At 42.8% G+C, this 24,969-nt stretch overlaps 1 protein-coding gene across 1 annotated transcript in view; it reads left to right on the top strand.

The window, feature by feature from the left end:
• sema5a (sema domain, seven thrombospondin repeats (type 1 and type 1-like), transmembrane domain (TM) and short cytoplasmic domain, (semaphorin) 5A) overlaps positions 1–14,771 on the top strand; it is a 92,421-nt gene extending 77,650 nt beyond the window's left edge. Inside the window, exons 16-21 of the mRNA XM_073488559.1 lie at positions 3,013–3,222; positions 5,702–5,872; positions 6,120–6,275; positions 8,935–8,979; positions 10,831–11,042; positions 14,652–14,771. Of these exons, the coding sequence (XP_073344660.1) occupies positions 3,013–3,222; positions 5,702–5,872; positions 6,120–6,275; positions 8,935–8,979; positions 10,831–11,042; positions 14,652–14,771 (914 nt within the window). The remainder of the gene's footprint in view (positions 1–3,012; positions 3,223–5,701; positions 5,873–6,119; positions 6,276–8,934; positions 8,980–10,830; positions 11,043–14,651) is intronic.
• Positions 14,772–24,969: the final 10,198 nt, after the last annotated feature.

Here is a 24,969-nt window from a genome sequence, read left to right as displayed (position 1 = left end):
CCGTCACTGTCATCGCCTCTATCACTCTTTTTATTACTTTCTTCTCTCTTCTTTTGCGTTACAGTTGCCTGTACAGTACATTAGATTGCACGCCATTGCGTGTCTGTGTGGCCTCGCTGAGTCCCCGCATGCACACATGCATCCGTCTATATTCTCTCTCACACACACACGAGTTCATAAGTTTGGTTACAGCGTATTTTGCCTTTGAGCAGGGTGTAAGGTTGAGCAACGGGAGGGAGGAGGGAACTTTTCCCATGTCCTAGTTTCTTTGCAGCGGGGACTATTGGATGTTTCGCTGTGTCCTTCTTAGTTTTGGCTCGGCCCAGCTCGTCAGGAGAGCGAGGATTAATTCTCTCCGGCTGTGTGTGGCTCTTGAGCCGATCGATAGATCCAGTCGCTACCTATTTGAGAGGGAGGGCACCACACTGTTTGTTTTGGCGACGGGAGGGCAGCCCCTGTGAAGTAGCTTTAACAATGCTCACAGTACATCAGAGCAGGCCAAGCAAAGTGAGCAAAGTGTTTGAATAGCGGCCACTGGCGTAATTAAGTGTCCGTGTTTGCGTTTGTGCATGTGTGTGTCCAGTTTCGGCCCTTGTATACACATGTTTGCATGGGAATGATAGTATAAAGCACCCCCTTGCCTTCAGAGGAGAGCAGCAGTCCAGTCTCTCGAGCTACACAGGGCTTGATAAAGACTGCGGGTCATGGTGGCAGGCGGGACTGTCCATGCCACGGCCTGCTCAGAATCGATAAAGAGCTGGAGCCTCGACGGGCCTGTCAACGCTCACGCCAGCTTGATGCCGGGGTGAGTCGGCCCATGCACTGCCAAGGTCGGCCGTAGTTATGAAGAGGTCGAGGATTTGGGCTAGGTAAACACACTGTCCTCTCCCTGAGAATACAAAGCAGCCATGCCACGCTAACTGTCAGTGAAAAGAGCACGCTGACAAAACAACGAGGCCAGGTTGGAGGACAGCGAGAGGGGGAGCGGGGCGGACACAAAAAGCAAGAGAAGGTTAATGGGAAAGATAGACAGAGAAAGAGAGGCAGAGAGAAAAATAGTCGAGATAGGGATCATAAAAAAAAGATAAATCAAGAGATTAGAAGGAGAGTTAGACACAACATGAAGGTTGCTGTGACGTGGTCGAGTGATTAAGACGAAGGATCCTGATGTGCTCTTGCAGTCCGTTTCAACAACACACAAAATGCTCTCCTATAAAGGCAAAGAGGCCGAAAACTGAAAGAGCAGAATGATACAAAACGCAGGATGACGTCAACCAGGAGCAGACGGAAAATGAAGTCCTCCAATGTTATCTGAAAAAGTCGATAATAACCCAGTTTGTTGAACGAGTGAATCATCCGTGAAGTGCTTGGACAGTGTCTGTAATTTCATTGGAGGTGATTATCATTCACTCAAACAGATGAGTTCACTCTTTTCATTCAGAAATGGCCAGAAGCTTTCTCTCTCCGCTCATTCTGCTCATTTCCACGGTGCTGATTAATGCGCACGGTAATTATAGTTTAATAGAAATTACTGTTTCATATTTCATTAGGAATTCTCTATTCGACTCATTCCAGATGAGAGTACACAGATTAGTCAGCTGATGTTGTTTGATGAGGGGCGGGTTCGCGTGTTGACACTCGGCTCTCACGGAATCCATCTTCGGAGAGTGACACGAGGCCTGTGAAGGATTAAATGATGGATTACATTTGTGCAGCTGATTCCTGACACCATCGATGTGGTATCTATCTCTCTATCTGTCTCTGTACTGGATTTATCTAATGCTCCGTTCTCTCGGGTGAATTCTCTTTCAGCTCTAACTTTTTTAAACTGTGTTTGTGACTTGAGAACTTTTGGTTTTTGTAATCTGAAACCGAGTGGGAAATAAGTTTTGTCGGGAGATTTACTGATTTATTTATTTATTGATGTGTGAAACCAGGTGGGAAGAAAAGTTTGGTCGGGAGTGTTTGTTTTTGTAATACTCATTTTGGCAACTCATGTTCGAGCTGTGGCAGCAGGTGTACTAGAACAATTTTTAAAAGATGAAATACAGAATTAAATTGTTTTAATTATTATTTTTATCAGTCTGTTTTTATTACTTTTTCGTGCTAGTGCACAAAAAGAACTCGGGGTAAAACGCCTGTCATGTTCAGCATCTTAATTTTAGCATATTAGCATGCTAGCATATGCTAATTCGAACTGAACACAAATCTGAGGCTGATGGAAATGTCATACGTCTTGACAAACCGAAACTTTGACCTGATGGTGGCGCTATGCGATGAAAAAAGTTAAAAGTTTTACAGCTCATCCCGAGGGAGACTTGAATGTCTGTACCAAATATCACAGCAATCCCAGCAATAGTTGTCAAGCAGCACTAGAAGCCTGGAGGAAAAGTAATTAAACTTCATCGTTTTGGGACCCTGAATGTGTTGGAAAGTTTAAGAAACTCCATCTATTGCTTTCAGACATATTTCAGCTTGAATAAAAGTGCTAGACAGACTTGCATTGCCAGCGCTAGAGCCTTGCAACCCAACATGGCTAATAAAAATGATTTTGGATCAATAAATTGGCTTTTCTTTTTCAGTGTTCCAAAGATACCAGTGTAATTTCAGGTATAATTTAGTTCACAGACTGAATGCACATGGTTTTCTACCAGTTGATTTGAAATTAAATCTGTCCATTTGCTTTACAGCACAAAATAACTTAATAACAGCATAAAAAATGGAGTGCGCACTGCTCTTTCAGCATAAACCAAGCAAAAGCTTTTAGAGATCGTGACACTTCAAAAGCTGTGGAATAAAGACGACGTGATCAGGAGCTGCTCTTGACTCTCTGCCCTCTTCTTGCTCTTTAAAACAAATGCACACAGTGATGCCAGGAAGGGACGTCAAGTATCATCCACTTTCTACCAGAAAAGAGCAGCTTTTTAAGGGAAATGCCGTCTTAATGCGGAGAAGAGTAGAAAATGTTTTGGCAGTAGTCAACATTTTTCATGTTGCCGACTCTCTTCCCAGGAGAAGTGCTTCGTCTCGGGAGGATCTCGGGCCACACGGTGAACGGCGGCTGGTCGTCCTGGAGTTCCTGGTCCCAGTGCAGCAGAGACTGCAGCCGGGGAATCCGCAGCCGGAAGAGGACCTGCAGTAACCCAGAGCCCAGGTACGGAGGACAGACCTGCCTGGGGCCAGCACAGGAGTATCAGGAGTGTAACATCACCCCTTGTCCAGGTAAGAAATGCACACGTAACCACAAGCTGCAAGCCAGTTTTAGTCGCACGCAGAGATAAACACATTAAAAAGACCGGGAGTCAATTACTTTGTCAGCTCTCTTTTTCACCCAGACACAGATAAATACACAGTAATCCACAACATACTCAAGCTATGTTTCCCCTTGATTAATGGATAAAGAATTACACTGACAGAATGACTTACCAAATCATCAGGAACCACAAAAGAAATCAGTTGCAGATAAGAGGTGTGACGAAGACCCCAATTTACACCAGGAATCAGAGACAATCCCTGCAGCGCTCCAGTATGTAATTACATTGCTGGGTAATTATGCTGCCAGCCATGGGAGGCCATATTCTGTTGTGAAAAGCCTTGAGACAATGCATTTTCAACACTCCTCAAAGCGGAAGACAGCGAGAGGAAGCTTTCTAATTAAAAGAATGCTCCGTCTGACAGGGGAAGTAAGCTGTCTAAATGGAAATCCAGTGCTTAGTTTGGCATAAAGCACACCTGGTATCCAGCATGGGCGCCGAGCAGACAAGCAGACGCGTTCTCTCAGATGATTATTAATCAAGCCCCCTGGAGTAGGGCTTAGGTATCCCACTAAAAAAACCTGGATCGGCGCGTCATCTTCAGCAGGCGCAATCTGTCTTCATGGCCGCTGCCACGCTGCAAGCAAGCGGAGGAGCACAGGAGAGTGGACGGCCATCGATACTATTTTTACAGCCTGTTAATTCATTCAGTGAAAGTGGCCGCTGTTCAGCTCCCAACAGCTTGAACGCAGTCGCTAATAGAGTGAGCTGTTATCAGCTGCGAGCTCAGATGAAGACTTTGGATGGATCTAAGAGCATTAGATTTGTTTTGCCTGCCTGAGTGGTTGCCAAAAGTGTTCCCCCAGAGTAAAACGTTGAGTGATGTACTTTGATTTTTTTCCTGTGCCGCATCGCTATGCTAATACATGTGGTACACCTATTCTGTTGACTGTAATAATACCGTAGCTACAATATGTTGATGAACAACTCCACACTCCTGTCCCCCAAAGGAACTGACTTAACCCAGCCTGAGTAGCAATGAATACTAATGCACACTCAATTAGCACCCCTCTGGAAGTGAGATATTATTTTGAGGCAGGCAGACCGCGCCGCTAGACCAATTGTAATCCTCCTATGGCTAATCCAGTGCTTTTTAAATGTGCACTGTGAAGGAGAGGGAGAGAAAAGGCGTTATGCCTAACATCCATCTGGTTCAGAGACGAATGAATCCGTGTTTTTCTTGCGTCTGCACCCGGGATGAGACGATCCGTCATCGAGGGCCGGGAATCGACTTGGGTGTCACTTTGTGATAGAGAAATTACACTGAGATGACAAAAAGCATCGGCAACTTCAATTACCTGCACTTTGCTGCCAGCCATCAGCAGGTCTTTAAAAGCAATTCTCTAGTGGTTCTGAAAAGGGAATCTCTCTCTGTCACAATGAAGTAAGGTTTTATCCAGATGATTGACCAGGAGGATATTTACTTCTGCTGTGATTCATGGCCAAACAATGCCCCCATTTTATTGCTCCTTAGTCTCCCCTCTTTTCATTTCTCGCACATCTCACTCATCTGTTTACATCTTCTTCGTGTGCTGATACAGTCATGAATTTCCATGTGTTTTTTAATCGACTGCTGTTTGCCACTTGGCACCACATGAAGGGAGGAACAACAACAGCGGATTGCGATGCTTCATTTATCTTTATTAATCAGAGGAGAGATTGTTGAGCACGGGAGGGGGTCAGGCGTGTGCTGTAACAGCTGGGTGAAGAACACTTCCTGTCACTTCAAAACGCTCTGGCACGCATATTCAAATTGCTTCATATTTTGCGCGTCACGCATCGCTGTTTGAAATGGCTTGGAATGACTTCCAGTCGCTTGATGTTCAGAGGAAATTGTCTTTGGAAATGACCTGGAACCTCGATCGTAGAAAACATGAGAGAAGATAAATATTTTACTCGAAAACAAGAATCTTAGAGTTAAAAAAAGGCTTCATCATAATTAATCATACAGTTTTCATATCAACCGAAAATCAAAAGTACATATTTTTCTTGCTATTAATCCATCTAGATTGTTTTGGTGTGAGTTGCCGAGCATGGAGATATCGACTGTAGAGATGTCTGCCTTCACTCAAATATAATGAACGTACAAGCCACTCGCCTTGTGTGCCCAAAGCGCCAAAGTACGTCTGAAAAACTCACCACTCACTCTGCAGAAGACAGCCTACATCTACACAAGGGCAAGAGGCTAGCTAACTAAGCTAACTAAAAGTTTTGCAGAAGGCAGACATCTCTATGTTCGATATCTCCAAAACTCTGCAACTGACACCAAAAACAATCGAGATGGATATATAGCACTACAGATAAGAGGAAAATATGCATTTTATTGATTGTCAGGTTGAATTGCTCCTTTAACTTATAAAAATATGACCCTGATATCCCCGTTTTAGTGGACGGCAGCTGGTCGTGCTGGTCTTCATGGTCCAAGTGCTCCGTGACGTGTGGAGGGGGACACTACATGAGGACGCGAACCTGCAGCAACCCCCCGCCGGCTTACGGAGGGGACATCTGCCTGGGCCTGCACACCGAGGAGGCACTGTGCAACACACAATCCTGTCCAGGTATACACACACACACACACACACACCGAACCACACACTCACACCTCAGTGATAAGCAGCTTAGGGCTCTGACTCGGCCACCAATCCATCACAGGTTCATTGCTTATTTTCTTTAGTCTCTCGGGGGGCACTCATGCATGACTAATGTGCAACTGAGGGCACACGCACACACACAACTCAAACAGGCACACACATATGGACACACACTGGACAGGCAATGAGATGTGCTGTCATCGCCGTTTTCTAGAGAGCTGGTCCAGCTGGTCGGAGTGGTCCCACTGCGACTCCAACGGGGCCCAGATGCGTGTGCGTCACTGCGACGTCCTGTTTCCCACTGGAAACCAGTGCTCGGGAAACAACAGCGAGACCAGACCGTGCTCTCCTGACTCCAATTTTATACCAGGTGATCACACACACACACACACACTGACACAGTCGCCTCTTCTCTTCGGGAAAGTCTGAGGCACTCTTGCATGACTAAACACACAACTTTGAGCACACACACTCATTCTGCGCCACCTGCCACCATATGCCCACAGCGGTAATTCAGTTCATTTCCAAGAATCCTGCGATAATGAAATACGTTATTGATCCCTCTAAGGAACTCATAGCAGGTCAGAGGTCAGGTTCAGCGTCAGGGCAGCACTTTTGGGGATGGTTTGGATTAGCGTCTAGCTGAAGGACTCCTGAGTGCGGTAGGTGATTACACGGGGGCGTGAACCCCGGTTGCTACACTTAAGGGCTGTCTCCCTACTCATTCCAACAAACCCGCTGCTATATTAGTTTCATTATGAGCCTAGGAGTCTTGTCAGGCCATGCAAAAAGCACTTACAGCAGCAGTTTTACTTTTTTTTTTTTTTTTTTTCAAATGCTGGAAGGAAAGAGAGAAATGGCTCCTGTGTGCTGTTTTCTGTACCTGGTCATATAAGCATTTTTATTCTTACTTTACTGTCTGGTGTCCATGTTTATGTGATCCTTTGCCCTTTAATAATGCAACCTTTTTCTTAATGTAGCTCTAATGGCAGCATTAAGTAAATAGTGTGTGGGAGCTTTACTGTTGTTTATTAACAACGCAAGTGCAACAACTTCTTAAATGTCAAGTCAATTTAATTAACTACATCGAGGGTAGACTACTTACATACTTTCGTTTTTTATTTTTAGAAATCTGGTAAGATAAGATCGACTTTACCATTTCAAGCACATCCACAGTCTACTAATGATAATCGTTGCACATTTACCACCTCAAAATGTTAAAACAAAGGCTCCTTGATTTCAGATGTAGTCAAAATGACAACTGTCGCATGGCTGCAGCTTGCAAGCTAATTAGGCTAATGTTAGCTTGATGAGCTGTTTGACTTTTTAATGTTGCAAGCACACTCGTTTTAAAATGAGAACCTGGCGAAGGGGTCTTAAATATGCACTTGATGTCTTCACATCAGGATAATACTAAAAACCTGAGGCTATAAAGCTGCACATCCCAGGCAAAAAGTTAGTAATAGTAATGCTAAATGGTGAAACAGTTGCTCTTTTATTGCAGCATAGAGCCACTTAGTGCCAGTAGCCTGTTGTTAGTGTGATAAGAAGACATGTAAGATCAGACTGTTGTGTGTTTGGCTAACGTAATATTGGCTCGGGTTGCTGGATTGTAAAGGAATGCAATAAAGAGCAGCTGCTAACACTGCCGTAAACTCTGCTAGCCTCCGGGATTGATAAGTTATAGAGTAGAGATGCTAATTATGAATGGTTTGATTTTAAAGTAACCCCACAAACTAAGCTAGTTGGTTAATGATGTGCTCCCTGGCCTCGGTAGTGACAATTCGTTACGACTGTAGGTAAAGTAGAAAGCTAATTAGCCCGACATTCTAACAGTACAGCTTACGTTGGCGTGCTGGTGCCCCTTCTGTTTTCTATTGCCCCTGCCCCTCAAACATCCTGACTCCGCCACTGGCTCATTGTTGGTTACCTTTCTGTTATGCTGCAGGGTGAAAAGAAAAACCATACAGACGACTGACGCGCTCTTTACTAGAGACCTTCAATCAGCGATAACTAATAAGATCCCCACGTATTGCCTTTTTCAAAACGGGCATTAGCTGCTTGTTTGATGATGATGAGAGCGACACCCTGATACAGAGATACGATTGATCTTCTGCATGTAAAACACATCTTTATGACCTGTGGGGGACACAAAAAGCCATCTTTTTGATCTAACTGTTTGATCTCTTCTTTAATATATAAAAAATCTTGAAGGAAAGGGCTGAAATAACAATCCGGACCCCCCAAAGTCTTTCTCAATCCGTCTCACCACAGTCTCATTGGTTAAACGTGCTAAGCTAACAGCTGTTTAACTCTTCCTGACAACATTAAAGTTTAGAAAGTTCCCCTAAAACCTACATAAACAGCGTATAGAACCACACAACCCGCACCGACCATTCATATTGATATCTGCTTAGACAGGCATCACCCTATTGACAGCTAGTAATGCGAGACACTCTACAGCATTGATCTCGACTACACAGAGATCATTAAAACTCCTCCCTGCAACAAAGGATGCTGTGTGTTATTCACATTGTGTCGCCGCAGCTGTACACGTTTGGATAAAGTTATATATTGATGAGTTGAGTCTCAAACTTCAAGAGTCGTTAATTGTTAGACAGAACAAACATTTGATTGAAACACAAATGTGTAACCTATTCGGTATTAATTAGCAGGGATATGATAGTCGTGAAAACTTATCACAGGGCTTTATAAAATCACCCATTTGCCTTCATACCTTATCATCCATCCCCTTTAATGGGAAAGGTAGTCCATTAAGGTTCATTAGCAGCGTCTTGTACTTCATTTCCTTTAATGAGAGCTGATACTTTTCATAAACCACTCCAGGTGCCACAGCCGTGATTAGCTCGCAGAGTTTTTTACGATGATCTGTTTCATATTGAGCACGGCTTTTCATCTCCACTCTCACCTTCAAGGGTACGATTTGTCATGCTAACAGGGACGTGTTCGCGCGTGTGGTTTCTGGCCCTAATTCTGCTGCCTTTTGCTGTTTTCTTTTCCTTTGTCAGAAGTCTCGATTGCACGCTCCAGCCAGGAGGAGAGGCGCTGTGGAGGTAAATTTTTTGTGTGTGTGCGTGAGAGAGAGAGAGTGTGTGTATGTGTGTCGGGGAGAGATGTGAGGATAACACCTGGCGTTGCACATGTACAGCATCTTTAGCAATGAGACAGCTTTCTAATCCTGCTTAACGGCATATAAATCCAGCTGGAAACGTCCCCGAGATGCATTCAAGAAAAATGACGATCTGATTATATCTGGAGGTAGTCAAAGATAGACTGTGTGAAATTTGTTGTTTTTTTTTTTATACTGCACAGCACTTCTCAAGCCCTAAATATCACGTCGTCCCCAGAATAGTAACGTAAACTCGAGACGGCACAGCAGACGCCACAGACTACACTGTAAAAAATCGTAGTTCTGGAAAACCTTCAACCACGTTTAATGGCCAGAACGCTGCAGTTTCCACTGTTACAGTTGGAGTTTGGACAAATCAATAAAGTCACTTTTAACAGTGTCATCTTACTGCCAAGTTGCACAGTCCAAATATGAGAATGCAGTAAGCCACCTGAGGAGAAGCGAGACTTTTGGGACCTTTTGCACCCCAGAGGAGGAGGAGGTCTGACAGGGAGCTCTGCAGACAGACAGACAGACAGAGACCTTGCACATGGATTCTGATCAGTTATTTATAATGTTTAATGCAAAAATTTGTCGTCAAGCAGTGAAGATGAGTTTGTGGTCCTCTCACAAACAATAAAAATAAAATACTGCGTCCATCCCCTCCTGAAAACAAGTCAAGAGCAGGAGCAGAGAGAGTTTCACCTGCTGATGAAGGAGCTGCGAAATTATCCAGATCGCTTCCAGTTGTATTTTTACGATGTCACGACACACACACGCAGATACACACCACACACATCACATTACATCGTTAGTATCCAAATTATGGCATCAGAAAAGTGCTAGTTTCACCTGGAGCCACAGATATCGGTCAAGCTCACGGTCAATCCTGTGGTCAGTCTGTTTTATCACACTACGGTGGCTCTGAGTAGCCAAATAACCCTCTAAACAACTTTGACAGGCGCAAAAAGTGCAGAAAATCAAAAGTGATTGCAAAACAAAAAGTGTGAGCATGATTGGCACAACATGGGCTTATATTTCTTTTTAAAAAACGACTTGGTGTGCAAAGGCCCTTCACTTTGCTGATTGCATTCTGCATCAGAGCTAAATTAGTGCGTTTTTAAATTAATATATTTTATCTGCAATCAGGTGAAAATGAAATACTGATTCAGAAGAAGGCAGAACATAAGATCCAATAATCAGTCGACCCATAGTGTATATACACGCCTTTACTTATGTATATTTATGTACATTTTACAACGCCTGGGATTGTGCATTAATAATACTGATACCAATGCAGCTATTACTGTGTCTGACTGCTAAATACATGATATAGCAGCGTTTAAAAATACAGTAAATAGCATTTTTTTTCATTCTTTTATTTCTTTTCTTACTTTTCTCTGACAACAGTCTCACAGTCGGAGGCCACGCAGTAAAGTGGCATCTATTGCAGGAAAAAGAAGTAGACAGCCGGACAAATTGTTACCGTAATTACAGCTAATGTGTACAAGATGTAGTTTAAAGTGGCACGTTTAATGCCAGATGAAAACAGGGCGCGCTGTATGTGTTACACAACACGTGCACGTCTTTCATCTGTGATATACGGTAGGTCCCGACAGCACAGAGTAAGAATAGAGCAAAATGAAGACACCGGGAAAAAAAATTCTTCAACAGTCCCGGAGCGTCTTCTTTATTGCAGAGCACTCCATTATTACCATATGAATTGCAGCTTAAATTACCACTTCCACGCGTGCGAACTGACAGAGAATTACCCCTTCTCCCTTTCTTCTTCCAGACTTCAACCTCTTCCACATGATCGCCGTGGGGCTCAGCAGCTCCATCCTCGGCTGTCTGGTCACCCTGCTCGTGTACTCGTACTGCCAGCGCTACCAGCAGCAGTCGCACGACGCCACCGTCATCCACCCCATCTCAGCCGCCCCGCTCAACACCAGCATCACCAACCACATCAACAAGCTGGACAAGTACGACTCGGTGGAAGCCATCAAGGTCTGTGGGCAGGTTTGCGCCGGTGGGGGGGTCAGGATGTGTAGAGCAGCACTTTGTAACGTGTCCTTACTGTTTGACTTAATCTATGGATGTCACACTTTGAGTCAGTGCCCCTTCTTCCTCCAGTGTCGGTGGTGATTAAACACACCTCTTACTGCATGACTCTCACTGTCACGCCACCTCCTGTCGTGCACTGACGCTCTCCAGTCGTGTAACAGATAGGCAGTTGTGCGTACACCCTCTTCTCCGTGTGCTCCTCCGCTGTGTGTCTCAGTGTGTGACTTTGTTCTGTGTCAGTGGTCATACACTGCTTTCTCATAACATACTAATGCAATTACAGTACTTATCGGCGCGTGGGTAGGTAATCAGCGAAGGCGCTCAGCATCTGCACTTTTCCCTGCTTAGACAGGTTCTTTGTGTCATTATTGCATCCTAAATTGCAGACAGTCGGATGTAGCAGAGCCTGTGACAGAGATCCAGCTACTCAAACAGCCTCTTATCCGCTCATACATCAGGCCTTTAATGCCAGACTGAGCTGGTGATTAATGCTTGTCCACATCTACTTCAAGCTCCAGCTGGGCTTTTTTCAAGGATTCCCAGTGCTCTGTGTTAAAGGGTGTTTCAACCACTTTAACACACTGTGCATTTTTTGAGCCCCACAAAGGAGCTTCAGAAGTGATGAATCTGGTATCATGAGATTATACCAATAAAAGAATTAGCCTCAAAATATTCTTTATGAATTACATTTGTAAGATAGTCTGGCACTAGCAGGCCACTTAAAAGCTCTGGCAACAACTTGTCTTCCTGTTGCAGCTACTGGGATATATGCAGCCACGCTACATGGCATGAATCATTGTTAGAGGGAAGCTTAGCTTGATTTAATTGCCAACTTACTGCTACTACGCCTGTCAAGCTTTCTATTCTCACACTGCAGATATGCAGCTCTTAATAATCATAAAAGTGAAAAAAAGAAAGAAAGAAAGAATTTTAAATTTGTAGTTACTTTTGAAACAATGGGTCCTTGAATTCAAACAGACAAGAACTGACTTCTTAATAATAAAAAAAAAAGAAAAGAAGCTTTTGGATATTGCGTTTGTCAGATGTAACGTAAGCAGGACTTGCTGGTGTGTAAGCTAATCACAACAGAGCTGCTAATGTTAGCCTAAACTCTGATAGCATAGGAAAATACGCAGTGGAGGTAGTTAGAAACTGCTTTTTGAATGTAACCTATTACCCAACACGCTAATCTAGTCAGGTAATGATGTAGCTTTCGAGGTAACTCTCAGTTAATGTTTTAGGCGGTAAGCTAACAGCCGAATTTGCTAACATTTGCAGCTTATGTTAAAGCAGACGAACAGTTTTTTTACTGTGAAGGCGCACGAACGTAATCTATTATCCCACAAGCTAATGTAGGCTAGTTAATTAATAATGCGCTAACTTGATTTTACTGTGCTATATTGATAAATCATCTTTTTTTTTGTTTATGTTTGATATCCTCAATTCTCTCAGAGAAACTCTTCAGTGTCAGATACATATTATAAACTTAGTGAAATCATGGATCTCTGTTTGCAAAACTGCTTCACACATATTAAAGTGTTTTGTGGCACGGAGAGAACAGATCCTCTGGCTCGGAGCAAGCGTCAGCCCCCCCGAATGTAATTTCATTGTGGAATAAAGGTGTGAGGAGCGTTCATCTGTCATGCAATTAGAGTCAGGAGCACAGAGCGTAATTCAGTTAGTTCTGTTGCAAATAGCGCTGGATATGAATATAGACAGTCGATGTGAAAATACAAAAGGAGCTGCATGACGAATGAACAGTGTCTAATTTTTTTCTAAAGCACAGTCTGCCTCCGACCGTCACTCACTGAGCCTAAACAGTTTGGGTGCTGCAGTGAATTTTAAACCATTAAGTGTGCAGAAACATAATATGCCTCCTTCTGAGCGTTTATAGGCAGGATTGATGAACACCTGACGCCATGCTTTAGAGTTTTTGGCTCAAATCCTGATGATCCTAGTCACAATGTATCGTAGATGCTGGTGTCTCCAGCAGACTGACGTCACCATTGATCTGTAGTTTTATGTACAGTTGATCATATTTCCAGGCTTGAGACAGAGCGTGGCTTTAGGGTTTCTTTGAGGATGACTCTTGCCCATTCCTCTCCTCCCTGCAGCCAGATGTGTCGGTACTCTTGCCCTTGGACGACCCCGCCATGCACCAGCCTCTCTCTGCTAACATGGGGGTGTCCATGCGCGGCCTGGAGATTTTCTACTAACCACTGACCTCTGCAACGTCCCGCCTCTTGACCCCCCCAACAGCTCTTTCACCCCAACCACTACTACTTCCTCTTCCCCACCGTGCCCCGCCCTTCCACTTCCTGTGGCACTTCCTGTGTGTGGCAGGTTGGAGTACAGACTCTAGTTTCTCTTTCACTGCTCAGACCCCCTTCATCCCTCCATCACGACCCCCACCCCCCACCCCACTTCTCCCGCCCGGCTTGTGAGAAGGCAGTGTATCCCTGCTTTTTTGTTTTCCTCTTTCAACAAGTGCCTCCATCTGCATGTTTTTTTTCTCCATGTTTGTCTTGTTCTGTCCTCTATTTTTACTTAATTGTTTTGATTTGATGGGTGGCGGAAGACAATTTCATTGTGATGCTGTTTCATTATGCTCCTCTGTTACCTCTCTATCACTAATGCCACTTCATAGTTTAGGCAAATTTTGTTTACTGCGCCAAAAAACTCAAATGTAATCATTCTCCAGCCAATTAAGCAGGTTTGAGGCGAGGAGACAAAGTAGATAATGCTAACAAGCACCGCAGCACAGCTGTTTAAAAGCAGCCATGGGGCCACCTGCAGAGACACATAACCGTCTCCGGGGCTGCGGGAGTGCTGATTACAATCCCTCTGTGTGCAAATCACATAATGGGAAACAGGCAAAATATATGAGTTTTTTGTCCGGCACGCTCGTTCCCTATCAGTGTCTGAAACATCCATCAGCCGCAAACGCAGCATCATCAAGTGTTCAATTACACTGCCCCAAGGGACTCCCAGCACACACTCTCAGTGTACAACAGACTGGCTATGAACACATCCATTTGCCAAATTGCTGATGTTGTATTGAGCACCGCATCAGAAGCTCATTCCATGTTTACCGTGTCACGCAGGCACAGAGAAGATGCCCTCATGGCTCTTCCTTATTGTTTAACGGAGAAGAGGCCCTCCTTTGATGGATTTTTATGGTGGAGATTGTCCTAGAGGGCCGACAATCTGAGGGCCATAAAAACTGCTGATGCTGGGTATTAGGGATGACAGAGGTGGACATACGGACGCGCATTGAAAAAGTTTAGCCCTGTGGTGGCTTATCATTTTTCCAGCCTGTTTGCAAATGCTTTGACCTTGCTCTGTGAAATGTATGTTTCATTCACTGAGCGGCCTCCCCATTGATTTGTGTTGCTCCCCCTTTTTTTTCTGTTTTGGGCTAGATGGATTTGCTTTTTACCTCGCCATCTGGGCTGAATAATCACTTGATCCATGTGTCGCAAACAAGTCCGTACTGACTCCTCTCCCTTTCTCCTCTCCATCTATTCTTTTTTTTTTTTTTTTATCCCCCAGGCCTTCAACAAAAACAATCTGATCCTGGAGGAAAGAAATAAGTACTTCAACCCACAGCTTGCCGGGAAGACATATACCAACGCATACTTCACCGACCTCAACACCTACGATGACTATTAACCCTCGATTCGGCAGTTCAGACTCCATACCATTGAGAGGACGCCAACCCTTTCATCCATTTTTTGACTGTATTCTTTTCTGTGTGCTTTGTATTGAGATTCGTGACACCATGCGTGGGATTGTCCCACTCTGAGACTCTATGGCAGCTGGTATGTAACGTAAAAACAGACACGCAGTGTTGCCAACAGAGGGAAACGCCCACATTCTCTCAGGTGCCTTGGGGTACGCTCGGAAAGCTCATATTTTTGACTCTCGCTGAGAAACGGACAACTGGATTTCCCGACGTGGACAAAAGGGGAAAAATTAAGAACTCAATGAAACTGTGGGAAAAATGTGATCCCTTTTAACTTTCCTGTGACGCCTCTAAAAAAAGAAAAAAAGACATGTATTTGTAATGATGGGAAATAACCACAAAAACCGCTTTGCATGACTTCATCTGACGTGTTTTCTCTGTTTCGTTTTGCATGGTTGGTCGCATTCCAGGGTTTGGGGACTCGAAGCGTTTTCGCTGGTCTCTGGTTCGGGATTGGTTGTGGAAGTCATAAAAGCAAAGACTGTGGTGATGCCTGGTGGCTTTTTACTATTTACTGCTGCAGCAACCTCCAGACGGATCAATATCAATCCACCCCCCCCCCCAGTCCTCGAATCAGGATGTAGATATTTGAAGTCTGTGGTCGAGTTTGTCCATTTCTTTGTTTTTTCTTCCTGTTACAGGCTCTAGCAGCTCGCAGTGATTGAACTTACAGTTTTGTTCTTTATTATTTGCTTTTAAAGGTAAATATGTTTTGTACAGGAAGTTAAGTTTGAAGCCTATGTCTGTAGTTTTCTAAATACATTTATTCAATGTATCAAGTGTTAAAATAAAACATTTCCTTTTGAAAAGAAGTTTATGTGCATTCTGAAAATTGGGAGATTTCACATCAGCCCGCATCAAGTTCAGTCTTTGTCACCGTACTTTTTATATTTTTTGTAAAAAAAAAAAATAATAATAATGTTTTTGAATTTTGATAGTGTTCGCTTTTCCTTTGGCTTCTGAGTTCAGTATGTGTTTGTGAGAGCAGGATGTTAACGGCATTTACTGTACAGACGGAGCGTAGCAAAGGTTATTCTCCTGAACCCCGAGCTGGAGTGCTACTCATATACTATAAGATGAAATCCATTCATCAAGTTGAGATATTTCTGTTCAGAGTGTATAACCAAATATTAGGTTATTCAATGGCTCAGTTGCAACTAACTCTTTTTACATGTTTGCTTGTGTTACTGTGCATAAATTAAAAACTGCTTCGTACACAACAGACTTGTCAGAGTGTGAGTTCTGGATGCGTTTTTCCTCATTTGTGAATCTTTGATCTCCCGCAGTTTTATTTCCTCTGCTTTATGACACAAAGACGGCTTCAGCTGGAAATGAAAGCAGTGATATAAAGCACTCAGTTACAAGTGAGAGACGCTTCTGCCCGCTGTGGTTTGCTCTGACAACTTCAGAGACTTTGATATTCCTCCGGCAAAACACTGTAAAACCACAGCACTGTAAGCGCTCAGCAGCACTTCATAAATCACTCAAAATCAGAGTGGAAGTCCCTCCACCTGTTTTTTTTTTTTTTTTTTTTTAAAGGGAGTCTTCAGCAGGGCCCTGCAGTGACAAATGGCATCGGCAGCAGTGGAAGGATACCTGAAGGATACAAATCGCGTGCGGCAGCAGGGTAAAGGTGGAGGGAGGGGGACGCGCTGTCTGAAGTCCAAACTCTAATCTGTATGATGGGGTGTAACACCACCGACGCGCTGTTCTCCATCAACCTTCAACCTGACGTCCCATCTGTGTGCAGAGGGTAATGGAGGGGGTGTTATTAATCACCCCACTGTTTGGTTGCTTGAATGGAGGCGAGGTGGGAGGGTGCTGAGGCAGCCCAATGTACAGCCCAGCGCTGTTTGCTCCAGAGAATCAATCTCTCTACCTTGAGTTCATTCGTACTACCAATGCAGCAATCGTCACGCAGATGGTTGTGTATGTAGGGAGTGGAGGTCAGTGGGTGTATGCAAGTGTGTATGCACATGTAAGTGTGTGTGTTAAAGGTTGGGAAAGTGGTGTGAGATGCTGAAAAAGGGTGCATTTCTCTCTCAATATGCAGTTTCAGACTATGTGCATGTTGTATAAAACAGCCATTTGTTCCACATTGACCTCACCAAATGTTGATTGATGAATCATTAGTGGATGCACACATAATGTACGTTTCCTCCAGACACACACCTACAACCAACAGGGTGAGAAGCTTTCCTCAGCACTTTTCCTCATTCCGCGTATTCGCGAGCAACATGAGCTATGCAGTTCGCAGACACGTGTGACATTCCACTTTGACAGCAGCGCCGAGGACAATGAATGACTTTCCCAAAGTGGCATTCAGGGACCGCTAAAGGTCACAGCTAAAGGTCGCAATAGCGGGGCTTGAGCTTGTCAGAGAAACGGACTGTGTGAGTGCTTGCATGGGTATGAAGAAGTCAAAGTGAGATGTGACTCGCAGGATGAGACGGACTCCAATCTGCGTCCTGTTTTACGTAGGTATAATCGAAATAGCGACAACCACTTTGGTACAATCTGAAATATCCCAACATGTGCTGGATGGGATGCTGTAAAGTTTTGAACACACACTCATGTTCCCCAGCGGATGAATCCTACGGACTCTGGTGATCCCTTGACTATTTCTCTAGCGCCACCAACAGGTCAATGTTTTCACTTAGCCAGTGAAATATCTTAACATTTAATGGACAGTTTGGCACAAAATTTGATAAAGACATTCATGGTTCCCAGATGATATATCCTACTTTATAGTAATAGTGATAGTGATACTCTAAGAATGCCTGTAGCACCACCATGAAGTTGACATTTGTTGTTTGTAATGAAATACATCAACAACTATTGGATGCATTGCTCCAAAGTGTTAGTATTTTAAGAGACTCAACAATCAAATGTCTTTCTCCAGGAAGCTACATTTTGTTGCCGTTGTAAAATAAATGAATACATAAATCAAATATGAATTTACAATTAAAGTATTATGTAAAAGTACCACTAAATGGGCACTACTGTATATTTTCACCTGTTGGCCGGTATTTCAACTTCAATTTACATTAATGTCAGTTGTCATGGTAAGATTTTGATCATGGATATGCCAAAACAAGTAAACTGACAATACAGAAGGGTAAAAAATGTAAATGTATTTGAAAAGGTCAGCTGTTTAATTAGTATTACATCAATGACTTGAAGTGTATGAATACAACATCTCATTATCCTAGATAAGCTCATGATCCCAATTTTGAAGAGTTCAAATTTAATCTTTACGACAATATCAACAACATTATTGACCCATAAAAATCCTGTCTAGACTGTGAATGCCATGCTCATTTTTTTTTTAACATTTGTTTTGATTGATACCCTCATGACGCCATTTGAATACAAAACACATTTCCTATGAATAGCTTTCTCCAAATATGAGCCGGTCTTCTCTGCGCATGTAACCATTTAGCTCATGAAGCATTCAGGAGCTCCGTTAATTAGCAGCCTGTGTACAGAGGCCTGTGAGTGGCAAACAAGGTGAGTGAGTGAGATTGTTCCTGTCGGGCAGGTAACAGAGCGTGAACATCCCATTAAACACCTCTTTTTTTCCTCTCGAGACCCAGTTTTTCTCTCATTCACATGGATCACTGTGCTTTACGCCAGCCTCCCTGAACACCACACCATCCTGTAATATCAGCAGGACTAACTACACAAACGGCCATAAATTATGTCCCCAGACTACAAGTGTCTAATGATGTTATTCATTGCCAGTGGTTAATCTAGCCAGAACGGTGTAGTCATTGATTGTGGAGAGAATTATAGGAAGTTAAAGGGGCACCAATGCTGTTTTTCCTTTTAGCTATGCCGAGTCATCATACCGAGTCCGGCTGATTTGCTTTTCCATCACTAATTTTACTGCCTTAAACCGAGCCGTGCCGGCGATGGTCCTGCTCAACGAAAACTCACGTCTGTGCGGGAGACCTGAGAGAAAGACATCTTTCAAAAGTCAGTGTGTTCAGCTCTCAGTACTTTTGCAGCTTCCAACTGAATCTCTTTAGTTTCTCTCGTCCTGTTTGTACTTTCAAACATCTGCTGTGTTTTACTGTTTCATCGTGTTCACTTTCAGCTGTATCAGCTGTCGTGTTTAGTTCCTGCTGCTGAAAACACAGCGTTTCCTGTAATGCTGCTTCATGATAAAAGATTTTAAATAATATTAATAATAATAACAATAATAATAATAATAATAATAATAATAATAATAATAATGCTTTATTTTTGGATAGGGACAGTGCACATTGATGAACATCGATATTAAATATCTATGTAAATATGCCGGATTATAGCAAAGCTGCTAATTTGCATCCGTAGTCCCTAAGAAATAAATAGAAAAGATACAAATAGAAGTATCAAATAAATAACTAAATAACAGGGGGCTTTTATTGTGGAGAGGTTGAAATAAAAATGAAACATGTTTGCAACTGAATTAGCGGAGCCACTTTGTTAGCGGTGATTCTTCATTAGTACTGCGGGGATCGGGACAAGCGCGTCATTGGTTAAAGACACACCTTCAAGCAGGTAGCCCAGTCGTGGCGGAGATGCAAAATCCCGTCCGCGCTGAGTCAAACCAAGTAGAGCCAGCCAAACTCAGAAATATAAATTGTTTCCATACCTGAATGAACAAGAAAATAAGGTCCCCACTACACAGTTTGAAGCTAGAAAGGTGGCAGGGTCCGCCACATATAAACAAAGTAAAACAGTTGTGTTGTCCTGTGAGGTCAGTCTTTCTCTTCTGATTACAAAAAATCTAAGTCTGGGACCCCTCGCAGTCGGTGCACTGCCCTCTAAGAAATGTTCTCGGGGAGAAAAAAAAAATGATGAATGTATTGTTGCGTTATGTTTGTATGAGCCGGGAGAAGTGATGGAAGTAGATGTTGACTAAACAACCCCAGGGAAGACTGAAGACTACTGAACAATTTATGAGCTGTCATAAATGTTGTGTTTTTTTCGGTTGGAAAATAACAGTGATTACAGACGCCTGTCGTGCAGTTGACTCCTCGAGCGGGGGGTGTTGGGGGGGTTACAGTTAGTACACGTTTATCTGCGCACGCAGACACAGACACTTTAAATTAGTTTTCACAGCAAAGCAGCGCTGAGGTGCAGCTTACCTTCCGCTCACTCTCTATCTGTTTCCACCTGAGGCCAAGGTGAGGCCCTGTGGATTTGCCACTTTATTTGTTGTTACTTTGAGGCTGTAAATAGGCCGGCTTCGACAGAAGATTCTTTAACTACTCCCCGACGCATTAGAGCATCCCCTTAAGTACATTTTCTCTCTGTGCTTGTGTATTTTGAAGCAAACATTCCTTAATGCAGCTTCGCTCCAGATTAACGCTCCTATGTATTCAAAGCAAACAGATGAGAGAGATTTTTCAAAGCAGCTCTAATCTCCATAACGCCCTTGCTGCTACGCTTAAAGTGAAATATTTTCCACTTCATTGACATCTTCTAGGAAAATTGTGTTTCATATTCAGAATCCTCAACTCATTACATTAGCATCTGTTGTTGTCCGTGTAACTTTCCAAGTTTCCAGATAGCGCAGCAGTCCTGCACAAACTCTGCTTTTTCTTCTCCAGACAGAAGGAACCTCCAGCAGCGCTCGCTCAGATAGATATGTGTGGATAGATCGGAAGCTGGCTCGACGTTGCCGGTTCCGTCATGCCAGACTGAAGGATGAATGTCACCGTAGGCACTAATGCCAGCTGAAGGATGCCACCATAGATACCACCCCAAGACATCTGGAATCCCAGGTGCCCGTCCCGTCGAACTCAGCTACAGGAAGCCAAGAGTTCTCGTGGATTGCCAAGAGCCTTGAAACACCAGCCAAGCCACGCTGAAGCTTATCAGCGCCACCACAACCCTTTATGGGCCTATTCACCTCAATCAAAGCTGTTATTTAGGTAACGAGCCAAGATGGCGGATATCGCTGCGCTCCAATTACCCACTATGTCTCCTCCATCTCTCTCTGCCAGCTTCCCCACAAGCCCTGATTCTCCTCAGCGTGCCCAGCTGCTCTGGCGCTGCTCCGCTTCCTCAGAGGGAGACCTTTCAGAACAGAAGGGCTCTGTCAGCGCTAGACTCGCTCACAAGGGCTATTGATGACTGCTCTGGTGTTCGGTACAGCGGGTCTTACCAATAGCAGAAAGGTGTCTCTCAAAGTGCAGCGTCAGTGGCAAATACTGGTAAACAATGAACCAACTGAGAGCTGCAGTCAGTTTTTAATTAACACGTTGATTGAGATGATTACACACATTAGAAAACAGAGTCGTAATGATCATTTATAGGAAGTTCTTCATCATGTGTCATTGGAAGAGTGTTATTACTGCCATCTGCAATGAGAAAGTGCAATTATGTGTGTTTTGCTGTTGACATATGAAAGACACAACAAGAAATTATCTTTTCTTTGAGAGATGTTGTGACATTGATTACTATTGCTATAGAGTCAACTATGTTTTATATCGATATAAAAACATAAAAGTACCTTTTTTTTTTAAAGTTGTTCTTTTTTTTGTATTACTTTCGACACATTAGCCAACACATTTTGCACTTTCATTCATTTTAGCCATGCTGTCGTCATGGCTCCAACGTCTGTCTCTCTGTCTGTCTGTTGGTTCATCACTTTGGACTGAAATATCTCCACAACTGATGAATTGGCACAAACAGTTGTCTCACGGCGCTTTCCAAGCTTTAATCAGTGGCCCGCACTGGAGTGAATAATTATATGATGATTCAGTCAATACACATGATTCCTAAAATACTCAAAACAGCCACATTTTTAGGCAAAAGACGGCCGAATAGGCTACAAGATAACTTCTTCAACTCACCGCAGCATTTCCAGATTTTGGCAGCCCCTCTCGAGCAAACATCTTTGTAAGTCTAAATCTGACAAGTAACGAATACGTTCACCTACCAGATAAACTTAGTGGATCATAAAGTATAAAGTTGCATAAAATGGAATACAAGTACCTCAAAATTGTATTTAAATACAGGATTTAAAGGTCATATTGAACTTTAATTTGTCCAGTTGTTTGGTTCATTACCAAGTGCCTGCAGAGACATTCCCATCAGCCTCAGCTAGTGCTGAAGTTAAAGATGGTGAACACTAAACATCAGCATATTAGCGTCGTCATTTCGAGCGTGTTAGCATGCTAACTTTACCATTTAGCTTGTTAGCTTTTAGCTCAAAATAGAGACTAGACTTTTAGCTTTATTCATTACGTTTCAAGCACTTTGTACGTTGCTTTGTTACATGTGTAAATACGTGTTTTCATATTTTATTTTGCTTTAGTAGGCTAGGTAATATATGTGTAGATAGCAAAGGCATGGCTGAGCCTACTATGGATATATGCACAATTTTATTTGGGAAGAATGAAGTTCAATCTCAATCATATTTTCTTTAACAGTTATTTTTTGGTATCTTGGCATCAAACCAACACAGCAAACTCTCTCAGTGTAGGAGTGTAAACTCACTGAACCCGTCTCTGCCCGAGCGTGCCGACAACAGTGCTTTTCATCTTGAGATGACTGCATAAAGGTAATTAAAGATTGATTTAATCCAAACAAAGCAATCCATTTTGGTGTCCAATTATCTTTCTAACCAGAAACATCAAAATGATGAGTCTTTAAATTGAGTTGTAGTTCATAAAAGTCAGATTTAATCTTAACTGCAGGTGGTTTAGCTCAGACCTGGGTCATTTTAGGGCTTTTCACCAGAATGAAGTGTCAAAAAACTGTTTACATTTTAAACAATTAAATAGTTCAGGAGACAACAGCTGATCGTGGTGATTTATCATGTCTTGCTTCACCGTAAACAAGCTGCACAATCTCATGACCGTCACATACTGACAAGTAAGAAGCCACTGAAAGTGTTGTGATTATCTTGATCATGAAAGCTATACCCAGGGGGAAAATATAAATGTCCTTCATTATTGTTCTGCTCCCAGTCGGACATTACATTCTGGTTATTGCGATACAGGTGAAGGTTCTCATTGTGGTGGTCAGCTGCAGCGAATCTGAAGTAGTACTCCTCCTAATCACAAAGTGACATAGAGCTGACATCCAGAAAAAAGTGAGAGCATTTTAGACAGCGGATTGAAGGCTACTCCGGTAGTTTGGGATAAATAGTGATCATTACACTTAATTTGAGTGTTTACTCTATATTAGTGGCGCTGTTACATCTACAGCCTAAGTATATCCTTTGAATAAAATGGAAAACCTATTTTCTTATAAATTAGGCTTCAAAATGGTCTTTGGAAACAGCACAGACATTAATAGGTACTTTTATCTATTGTGACTGACTCTGGCTTTACAAGAAAAGTGATATATAACCTTTTACATTCAAGCCATTTGTCTATGTTACCTGCAGTCTCTTTCTGCAGTTGCTCTATGTCATTGTTTTGGAGCTGCAGTTCAGTCATGGTGCTGTTCAGGGCCTCTCTCAGACACACCACTTCCATCTTCTGCTCCTCTGCTTCTTTTTCACTGGCTGTCACCCTGAAGCCCACAGCATTTAATCTGGTTTCAGTGCTCTGAGTGTGCAGACTGAAAAGCAAGGGAATGATGAAATTGTATTTGTAATCGATATAAGTGCAGTAAACAGTAGTAGTATAGAAGAAACAAGTACATTTTGGACACTGACTGTATAAAATAGGGTTGGAGCTTCCCCCAATGCAAAACGGCCTTAAACTTGCATTCTTTCGAGTGGCCAGCAGGAGGCGACTCCACTGGTTTAAAGTCAAATTGTATGTAAGCTTATGAGACAATGAGGCTACTTCTCACTTGATGTATTAGTAAACAGTATCCTAATGAGTTTATGGTCTCAATCGCTAGTTTCAAGTCTTCTTCAAGTAGAATTAGCAGTTTCAAAAAGCCAAGATGGCGGCTGCGTAACGCCACACTCGAAGTTTTGACATTATATTGAGTTAATAATAAAAATTCAGGAATTTCAACTCCACTAACCAAGCAGCATAGGGCATAAATATATCAGATGCTCTTCTCATTCTTATTATTTAACCTCAAACTCAGACACAAGCCTCACTCATCATTCAGACATGAACCTCACTGATTCCAGTCAAAATATGAGACATTCATCTGTATTCAACTTTTATTTTTTGCTTTCTCCTCTACAATTATCCTCTGGAGCTGCACTTGATTCTCAGTCGTACTTAACACTCCCCTAAGAGTGGCCACTTCTCTGCTCTGATTGTCCAGGTCTTTTTTCTCACTCGCTGCTACTCTCTGTCCAACACCTGACAGCTCTGCTGATAGCACTAGAATAATAAAGAGGGGGAAAGCATAAGCTGCTAATATGCATTCAGCAGATCTGTTCAACATACCCAACAATCTCCAGCCTATATATGCAAATTCTATCATAAGCACAGCTTTGAGCTAAATTCATTTATGGCATTCCTAAAATTACAATATTTGAATCAATATTTGAAAAATAAACAATGATGGAAGTCATCAAAATGGATAACTGCAAACCAAACATCAAACAAACCAAAATATTGACTTTGTGGAAACTTGTACATCCAAATGACTTTTGTGTTTCACTGCAGAGCCGACAGTTATGAGGTAGGAAATGTGCCCAAACGCCTGTGAATCACTGTGGATTTTATATATCTGCATCCACAAAGTCAGAATCCTATTTACTGTCATCCTCAGAGGACTAAGCAATTCTTCAATGCCGTTGTAAATCATCCGTCTCTCATGTTTGTGGCAGAGTGTGTGAGATGAACCTGCTTTCCTTCAACCTGTTTTATGTGCTTTTACTTTAAACAAGGCCATCAGTGAGGTTATTGGTTATTTCTGCATTGTTATTGTAGTTATTCTAAATGCCTGCCGGTCAGATTCCAACTTACCATGAAATTAAAACTCTTTTTTATGGCGCAGTGCTGAGGATGAATCGAGGAGTCTCACAGACTGAGAAAAGAAGCAGCTCTCTAGTCTGGTGGTACAGTTTTCTTTGTTTCACTGTCGTCATAATACATTATTAATCTTACATAGTCACAAATAGATTACCTCATCGCCATGCATACTGCTAACAGCTGTGTTTACAAAAGAAAAATAGTATTAAAAATGTATGACAGGAGGCGGTGG

Source organism: Pagrus major, chromosome 19 (assembly GCF_040436345.1).
Source record: "Pagrus major chromosome 19, Pma_NU_1.0".
Classification (NCBI taxonomy): domain Eukaryota; kingdom Metazoa; phylum Chordata; class Actinopteri; order Spariformes; family Sparidae; genus Pagrus; species Pagrus major.
The sequence above is the reverse complement of the archived record's forward strand: the minus strand, read 5'-3'. Positions and strand labels throughout refer to the sequence as shown.